Source organism: Pinus tabuliformis, chromosome 9 (genome assembly GCF_031772625.1).
Source record: "Pinus tabuliformis cultivar Carrire ecotype Pingquan chromosome 9, CPIR1, whole genome shotgun sequence".
Lineage (NCBI taxonomy): Eukaryota > Viridiplantae > Streptophyta > Pinopsida > Pinales > Pinaceae > Pinus > Pinus tabuliformis.
This window is the reverse complement of record NC_142307.1, coordinates 1,972,366,676-1,972,376,491: the sequence shown is the minus strand read 5'-3', so window position 1 is coordinate 1,972,376,491 and position 9,816 is coordinate 1,972,366,676. Positions and strand designations below refer to the sequence as shown.

General features: G+C 35.7%; 1 protein-coding gene across 3 annotated transcripts; it reads left to right on the top strand.

Moving 5' to 3' along the window:
• The first annotated feature begins 464 nt into the window (after positions 1-464).
• On the top strand, positions 465-7,633 carry LOC149156910 (serine/threonine-protein kinase Nek5-like). Of its 3 annotated transcripts, XM_089438774.1 has the most exons (15): positions 465-743; positions 870-1,040; positions 2,294-2,360; positions 2,478-2,543; positions 2,857-2,903; positions 3,043-3,088; positions 3,311-3,391; positions 3,544-3,586; positions 3,838-3,887; positions 4,151-4,232; positions 4,355-4,404; positions 4,786-4,859; positions 4,988-5,039; positions 5,159-5,791; positions 5,907-7,633. In XM_089438774.1, the coding sequence occupies exons 2-15, from the start codon at positions 943-945 to the stop codon at positions 7,383-7,385; spliced, it is 2,868 nt and encodes a 955-aa protein (XP_089294900.1). In that variant the 5' UTR covers positions 465-743; positions 870-942; the 3' UTR covers positions 7,386-7,633. The 3 variants fall into 3 exon arrangements, with proteins under 3 accessions (XP_089294900.1, XP_089294901.1, XP_089294899.1); XM_089438775.1 differs by having other exon boundaries at positions 465-1,040; positions 5,159-5,779; XM_089438773.1 differs by having other exon boundaries at positions 466-1,040.
• The last annotated feature ends 2,183 nt before the right edge of the window (positions 7,634-9,816 follow it).

The window sequence follows — 9,816 nt, the reverse complement described above, 5'->3', positions numbered from 1 at the left end:
ATTAAATTAAAATTTGTTTCGGGGATAGTATTTCTTTGACTGAGATTTATACGCGAAGCTGTGATAATCCGGAAATTTGTAAGTAGAAATTGTGCAAATCGAGAATTTGTGAATGATTATTCTATATAAGTGTGCAATTACCTAAGATAAGGAATTTAAATTTGTTTCAGGGTTAATTGTTTCTTTGACTGAGATTTATTCGCGAAGCTGTAATAATCCGGAAATTTGTAAGTAAAATTTGCGAAAATCGAAAATTTGCAAATGATTACTTTAAATTAGGTTTAGAATCAGTTGATACAATTGGAATTATCTAAAATAAGGAAGGAAACTTTTAAATTAAAGTGAGATCATGTATTTTACGAATTTACTCGTTTATCTATTTATGAAAATACTGTTATGATAAAAAAATCGTAAAGAGCTGGTACAAATTTCTTAAAAGTAAGCGCGTGTTAAAACTTGGAACCATAAATGTAGCATTCTCATTGCCCAAAATAAAATATTTGTTGGGTTAACACACACACTGCATCCTTCCCATCCTGGACTTGGCATTGCATTTAATGCTATTAGCTATGTTGGTACTGGCGCTCAATCCAGCTGATGGGCTGTGAAGTTTGTAATGGCTGGCTCTAGGTGTTTCACAGGAAATATGAAGTGCTTAATAATTGATGTAGGAAGCTGATCTGTTAATGCAGGAGAGAAAAGAGGAGAACTTGGTGCTATTTGGACCATTTGGGGGCTATCATGTGAGAAGCTCTCCATGCCCACAAAGATTTTGAGTCAACGAGCTTGGGATCAGATTGCAGAAAGAGATTCAGAGATTTATTTTTGCGTGTGAGGGGGCTCTGATTGTTTTGGTGTATTTTTGACAGTGTTTATTGAATATTCAAGTATACGGTGGGAGCTCTGAAGAAGTAGAGGTGCGTGTAAATAGATCTGAGGACAATGGAGTCGAAAATGGATCAGTATGAGATCATGGAGCAGATTGGTAGAGGAGCATTCGGTGCTGCTATCTTGGTTCTTCACAAGGAAGAACGGAAAAAGTAAGAACTTTTCCCTGGCTTTTATGCTCTTCCTCTTTTAATTGATTAATTTATTATGAAGAAAATGCGAGTCAAACTTTTTGGATTCCAGAGTGTATTGGGTTCTTTGGGCAGCGCAATGCCGTCAATACAACAATCATGGTGATGTTGGATACCCACCTAGCATGCATTCAGTAGGTCTGAAATACTAGGCTGCTTGTTCCATAGAGGGCTGGCTTACATAGGTGTTTTATTCGGTTGGAAAATTGTCAACAAACCAATAAAATCGTACAATGGCGAGATTAAGAACTCACCTAGTATGGTCTGCAGAACTAGCTTCATCGTTTCATGGGGTTACAATGTAACCCCCAGCAGCAGGGAACCATTTCCAGTTGGGAGTTCTTATTGCGTTTTAGAATCCACTACTTGAAACTAAATTGCCTAAGAATTTATTGGTCCCTAAATGCGGCGAATACTTCATGCTGAAACGAATTTACAGTACCCCAGCTGTTGCAAACTTCTTTCTGAACTTCAGCATTGACAATATAGGTGTAAATCTTTAACAAGTATGAATCAGGCTTCGGTTTGCTTCCTGAAATGATAGGTTAGGGTCATCTCTCTGTGCAGTGTTTCAACATTACTCGATGGTTCTCGTGTTAAGGTTATCATTTGGCTTTGTGGTTTAGTGCTTGGAGGTGCTTCTCTATTGAGTCCCACCAGGCTAATAAGATAAGATAATTTTATTAATGCCCAATGAAACTCTTCAAGCTGCTTAGAATCCACCATTCGACATTTGGAGAAATGCATGAGTTTGTAGATCGTAAATTGGAGCTGAATGCTTCTATTTTCTTGCAAACAGCTTCTTAGGCGTTTCAATCAGACGAATTCATGTATGTCTAGAAACTTTCGGAGATGGAGGGGCCTGATTACTACCTTTTAGGTAAGCAACTATGAGAATGGGCTTATTTCCCTCCAGCAAAACCTGAAAATGACCCTAGGGTAAATCAAGGCTAAACTTTTTTTATGGTGAGATTTATGTTGGTACTGTCAGCACGCTCTCCAAATTGCATGAGATATGAGTCCCTGAAATCATAGATTCCTTAAAGACATTAAAAACTTCTCCCATTATAGGTAGCAGAGACATGGAAAAGGGATATCATCATCATTCTTGTGCCTTGTGAATGTGCTTAAACACATAAAAATGAATAATTTGATTTTTAGCAGCCCTGACACATCTGCAAATAGTCCAACTGTTATTTGGATTTTGTTTTCAGATATGTTTTGAAGAAAATTCGCCTAGCTCGCCAGACAGACAGGTCCAGGCGCTCTGCTCATCAAGAGGTATTTATGTAATTTTTCATCACCTTTTGCTTTTCCATTTTCAATCCTAAACTTGTATCATGCAGCAGGTGAAGAGAATTCAATTCTGAAGGTCATGTCTCTTCTTGTTGGTTGCAGATGGCTTTGATCTCACGCATTAAACATCCTTACATTGTAGGATACAAGGAGGCATGGGTGGAAAAGGTATGGATTTTTCTTTGGTGTCTTTTAGATTTTGCATTTTAGATCACCTGTTGTATAATTACAGGTCATGATTGGATTATTGTTTTGCCTAGTTTTCATATAAGCGCATACTCGTCAGATATTGAGCCCCTGGGGACTCCATGGGAATTGAAATAGCTTTACCTAATGAAGCATACTCCGAAACTGATCACTTAAATAATAAAGACAAACCTTCACCTATATCTCTAGCAACAGCTTTAGAGCGATATGATTTATTAAGGATTAACTTCAAATTTTCAAGATCCTCTAATGTATGGAATGTGTGGTATTTCAGGGGTGCTATGTCTGCATTGTAACATCATATTGTGAAGGGGGAGACATGTAAGTGCCCATATGATTTTAATTTTCTGTTCTGTATATTTTCACTGTATTTAAATTGTTGTTGGATGATTCATTGACACTGTTGTAAGCAATACCGTAGGAAATCTGCTAATAAATCTTTTTCTGCTTGCAATCACAGGACTGAATTGATTAAGAAAGCTAATGGGTCACTGTTTCCAGAAGAGGTGATTACTTTCTTTTCTTAGTTTAATGTCTTGATACAATATTTCTGCTAGTTCACTTCAGCTATATGGGATATTTTAGCCTTTTACTGGAGCGAATTATGCTAAAGCGATCTAAGAATAATGATTTGTAGACTATAACATTGATGGTCGTGATATCTATTAATTTATCTATCAGGGTTATCATGTGAATATGACATATTCTCTTCTGTGTGTTTTCCTCAGAAATTGTGCAGGTGGTTCACACAATTGTTGTTAGCTGTGGATTACCTGCACACAAACCATGTTCTCCATCGAGATCTCAAGGTAGGACGACAGTTATTTTGGCTTAGATTGTTACTTTGATGAATGTGATATTACAACCATCGCCGGTCATCTGTCCTTTACAAGCTAGAGATATTCTTACATTCCACATATTTTGAAGTATGTTTGATTGATGAAGCTTTTCTTTGGTCCAGTGCTCTAACATCTTTCTAACAAAGGAGCAAGACATTCGTCTTGGTAAGTCAAATGTTAAATGACCATCATTAGGTTTCTAGAGTTATGTTTGCTCCAATTAAATTGCAGCATGTTCTGGTTAGAACAACTTACTTTCTTGTTGGATACGTAGCTTTAGTTTCAATTTCTTTGTTTTTGATTTGAGGACAAGGCTAAGGAAAATGAGAGATTAAACACATTAACAAATTCATGAACCTTTAGTGTTTTCTTCTTTTATACCAAAGGGCTTCTATTAATTAGTGGAGCATATGCAGGTGATTTTGGCCTTGCCAAATTGCTTAAGGCAGATGATCTCACTTCTTCGGTAAGTACTGCCATTTCTGGTTTCTCATCTTAAAACTCCTCGTGGAATTTTTCCAGCAACAAACTCTAAGAATAATTTTCTCCAATTCGGTTTATTTCTTCCTTGTTACTATCTTTTTTTAGATTCAACAATAAGGAAGCAGTGTTATGCACGGTCATTGAATATTTGGCTCATTTAAACAGTTCAATACTATGCATCACAGTATGTGTCAAAAGTAATATCATCTAATATGTGAACTGATGTTGTTTAATTCAACCATGCAGGTTGTTGGCACTCCAAACTACATGTGTCCTGAACTTCTTGCAGATATCCCCTATGGCTTCAAATCAGATATTTGGTCATTAGGTATGATGTATATTTATTTCTATTATTTGGTTTTCTGCAGTGTATATAAACATTGCTACCATGTTTACAAATGTTTGTCAATTCTGATAATGCATTTTACAATTTTCTCTATGCTTTTGCAGGTTGCTGTATGTTTGAGATAACCGCTCATCGACCTGCATTCAGAGCATTTGTAAGCTTCTTCCCTCTGTATATGGTTTGTGGGTGCTTGAGATTTTCTTGATAAAAGGACTGAAATTATAAATGATCATGTGGTATGGAGTGTTTTTGTCTTTTATGAGATGAACTTCCCAGCTGCAAATCCTTCGTTCTTTTAGCATCCTTTTCCACATCCCATTAACTGTGTTCTCCACAGTTATTTTAGTGTAGTATACATGAATGTTTGCATCTTTCTTAACTGAAATAAAGATTAACATGGATGACTGCATTGACCTTGCACACTCTGCATTAATAGCATCTTCAGCGATTCTTTCTTTTTGCATTTTATGTTGGCAACTAAATGGAGAAAATTAAAAAGCAATGTTCTGTCTTTGTTTTATTTTTTATTTTACAGGATATGGGGGGACTCATTAGCAAGATAAATCGTTCAGCTATTGGTATATTACCTAGCATGTACTCTCCGTCCTTGTAAGTGACTACATTATTTGGCATTTATATATTTTATTTTCTGAATCAATTTAGTCTTTTAGAATGTACAACAATTTTCTAATCAATCTAGTTTAACCTACTCCTTCATTGTTTGGCATGGGTTGCAGGAAACGTCTGATCAAAATGATGCTGAGAAAGAACCCAGAGCATAGGCCATCTGTGAAGTCCTAACCTTTAATTGCTTTATCTTTGTGATATGTATTTATGCTTCTTGTTCTGTAATTTCGAATGATTTGTTTTCTTCTGAACTAATATCGGTAGCAAATGCATATATACAGGCTGCAGAACTATTGACGGATCCTTATCTTCAACCGTATATCTCTCAATGCCTGGCTGAAGCTAATTTCAAGGCCCTTGGTTCACCATGTACACAGATTTGTAAGGTGCATGATATTCAGGAAAACATGGGAGAAAGTCCAAACAGTAGCCAGTCAAGCAGTGAGAAGGATTGCTTTAGTTCAAATGGGAAAAGCAACCAAAGTATGGTTTGTGAGTATGAAGGCAGTGCTAGAGATACGCTGAATGAAGATAATCTAAATGGCGAGGAGGATGTTGGCCAATCATGGCCAACAGGAAGTCCAGGACATGAAACAGTTACAAAGCCTATTCCTGCTGCATCCATGCCCAATGTAATCCCTGAAGAAGATAAAGTTGAATCATCTTTATTATCAATGAGAGATGAGGAAAAATTGAAGTGTGAGAAGAAGCTTAAAGATGACAAGAGGGTTGCAATGGAATTGATTGAAGACGCCAAACCTCTGGCAAAAACATCCACACCAAAACGTAATCGGTTAATCCAAGCAGCTCCTGCTGGTGGCCCAGCCAGTAATTCTGTCAAGGCTGCCAATCCACCAAGAACAAGGGCTGACCTATTGAAGGCACAACATATGACACCTCCTGTAGGGCATCCAGTGAGTTATACTATTCATATTTGTTATGACATTTCGGATATCATAAAATGTTAAGAATTTTACCAGAATTTTGCTCTTTTGCCTATATTAATTGTGCCTCATTTTTTTGTTACAGATAGTAGCTGCTGAATTTTTACCAAGAGGTAAACCCCGGCTTGACCTAATTCCATTGCCCCCACCAAGGCAGGCCGTTGAAGATCGAGCAAAGGTTGGTAAGTCGAAGCTACGTCCTCAACCTTCTGCAATTCCATTAAAAAAGTCACCTCCTGTTCCTTCCAAACCCTCAGTTCCATTGAGGAGTTCACCACCAGCAGTCTGTAGTTCAGAGAGTGAGAAAATGCCCAAGCAATCTTGCCTGCCAGATAGAAAGGATGATGTAGGAAATCATGTTGTTCAGACATGTCAAGAAAATCAGGGATTGCCAACCCATTCCTGCCCATCGATTAAACATGAGAAGTCTGAGTTTCAATGTGATGTACAAACTGTGAAAACAAATGATGTATCTGTACAGACAGATGAAATTGTTTATGGAACTGAATTTAGCCAATTAGGTACCATTAAAACTGTTGCGGAATATTTTGATGTACAGAAGATGCATTCCAGTGATTTATCTGTCAAGACAGGACAGAAAATGCACACAATCAATGAGGATGAGATGTTGATGACCATGGAACCTTCAGCTGTATTCTCCGACAAGCAAGAAATACAGTTGGAAGTAAATAAGAAGCAATCACAACTAAATGACCAATACCCTGACATATCCATTTTTGCTCCAAGACTGGACATAAAACCGGATGTCATTCAAACTTCAACTTCATTCTGTGGGTCTAGCATGGTTGATCAGGACATGTTGCTAGTTAAGGAAGAGACTTGGCTAAAGGCACAGACCAATCCAGATCATTCTAACCTTTCCCTTTCTACTAGTACAGGTGATGAGTCCTGTTCATCTTGTTTGACTAAGCAGGATTCTGATAATAAGCAGGATTTGGATAATGCGACCTGTCCAACTGCTACTTCTGATAGTAAAAATTTGGAAACTGCTGATAAGGAGATCGAGAATGAAGACGGAGCTCATGAAAAAGGTACCATCCAGATTAATGAGAAACTCCCAGTGCACGTCCAACCTGTTTTCAATAATGTCATACATGTGATTCGTCATAGTACATTTAGAGTTGGCAGTGAGCATTCAGGAACACAGACAGGAGAGATGGATGCACAAAATATGGACCTTGAAACATTGCTGGATTTGAAAAGGGATGACTTAGGAGTACTAGCTGTACCGTCTGTAAGTACTATAACTAGCCATATCTCACCACAGCCCCCGCAGTTGGCTACTCACAAAGAAGAAGAAGACTGCCGAAAAGGACTTGATGCGCGATCTTATCGTCAGAGGGCAGATGCTCTTGAAGCTTTGTTGGAGCTTTCTGCACAGTTACTTCAACAACATAGACTAGAAGAACTAGCAGGTGTGCTAAATCCTTTTGGAAAAGAAAAAGTTTCACCAAGAGAGACAGCTATTTGTTTAGCACAGAGTTTGAAAGGAAATCCCAAGGAGGAACATCACCATGGACCTAACTCGGGAGAAATAATCTAAACAGGACAAACTGTTTAGTTTCATCTCTCATTTTGTTAATATTATTGTATTTTTATTTATATTCAATAACTCATTGAACGTTTCGAACTTCGAAGTTCATCATTCCTAAAATGAAGACCCCAAATCTCAGGAAGGCCCTAGTTTGATCTTTTAGTTAAGGATACATCTCCATGTATAAGAGGTTTTGAATTCGGAGCTCCATTTAATCTCCATTAAATATGATAAATCTATATTTTCCTTCATTCTTATATCTTCTGTTGGTTAAAAATTATTTGAAGTTTTGATTTTATTGGATGTTGATAGGAAAAGTAACAAAATAATTAATCAAACACATGATATAAATGTATATACATCTGCTAGCATCCTGTCTACTAATTACGATCATTTAAAAGTCTTACACAAAATTAGGGCTTGCATGGTTTTGAGGTCTTTCTTCTAACGAGTATTTTTTCATTTGTTCTATGATTACTACTGCCATTCTAAACACCCATATTTTAAGAAGCAGTAGCTGATACCCTTTCACAGGTAATTGAACAAGCAGTAGCTGATACCCCTTTCACAGGTATTTGAACAAGCAGTAGCTGGCGTTGGGCCGTCTTTGATCACTGTCGGGTTGTTATTTATTTTAATATAGATCTTGGAAAAATAATGTTTTTAAATGTCTGAAGTGAATCTCATGGGTTGGAAATGACCAGTTTGCGCAAAAGAACAAGTTGGACGGAGAAATCAGGTACAAGGCCTTTAACCGACAATATCGTTAGTCATCGGCTCTCCCAATATCCAAGGCGAGGTGGTGGATGATACATCCACCGGTTGTTTGTCCTAAAATCTACATTGTCTTACTTATATACTACTGAATATTTACTCATCATGCTCTTCTTGAGAGCAGACCATCTAGAGTCTATAAATAAAAGGTGACAAGCCTAGAATTAGTAACGCAGAAAGGTTTCTCAAGAATTTTACGCTTAGGCAAAGTATCTCAGTCTAAATATGGATAATGATATTCATTTTAATTTATGTCTTATGGATAATATGCGCTAGTCTTTTCTTCATTTTTTCCCCTTTTTATGCTCATGCTCTTTAGCCTATTCCTTCAAACACTTTTTTTTTGTAATAAGAGTATTTGAAAGTTGACCTTGAGTTTATGTTGTTTTCACCGCTCTTCACAGATCTTCTTCCTTTATAAACTCATAGCATATAAAGAAGAAGAATTCCTTTAAGAATTCGTAAGTACCGTTTCCTTTAACAATTTTCCAAACAAGTTTATATTCTTTTTACATTTGGCATTATCTATTTCGTAACCATGATACTTTGCTCTTGAGTTTCCATTACCTAGTTAGTAGATAGCATATATTCCTTTTAAATTTTGTTAGAATTGAGGAGGATTAGACTCTCTTAAGTTACCACGAAATCTTTCATTTTCATTCGCTTTAGATTAAATTTTAAGGGATGGGTAGGGTTCTCTATTGTAGGAGCCACTCCTAACACCATAAGATTATGGTCCGAGTTCCCTCTAATAGTTACCCATTGTTTGATCCTAATTTGATTTTCCCCACAAAATCTTTCATTCTCATTTGCTTTAGATTAAATTTTAAGGGATGGGTAGGGTTCTCTATTGTAGAAGCCACTCCTAACACTATAAAATTATGGTCCGAGTTCCCTCTAATGGTTACCCATTGTTTGATCCTAATGGATTCATCTAAGAATGCTTCAAAAGTTAAAAACCATTCGAGTCTTGTAGCAATTTAGGCTTCCCCCTCTCTTTTGTTAATCACTTTAAATTTCTCTGAAGTTTGTTATCACAATTACTTTTAATAGTATTATTATTTTGAAGAGTGAAATCTTCATTTCCCTTTAGGTCAAGCCATAATATGTATCTTTATTTTATCATCTCTTCAATCTAGAGGGACTTGACACAGGGAAAGATAATCATAAAGTGTCTTGTTGTTATTTACATAGAACAAAAAAACTTCCTCTGAAATGTTATCTCCATATATGAAATTGAAAAGAAATTCTTCCATAAAAACAAGACTATTTACCCAAAAAAACAATATCATATATTTAAAAAAAAGAATAATGACTAATGCCAATCCTTATTCAATCTCATACAACCTTATTCAATTTTATTCAATAGCACTTAATTTATTAAAAAAATAATTTTAATAATTTTTATATTATTAAAAAACCTAATAAATAAACTAATATTCTAAATAAATATCACTTAATTTGTTAATTTTTTTTGTAAATAGAACTAATAATTAAACTAATATTCTAAATAAATTAGTATTCTATGCTAAAATATTTTCTTATTTTCTTACGTCATGTAATTGTAATTTATTAATTAATATAATTATAGTAAATAATTTTTTTTTTTAAATAAATAATTTCTGAACATTATTTAATACAAAATATTATTTTAATAACATATTTT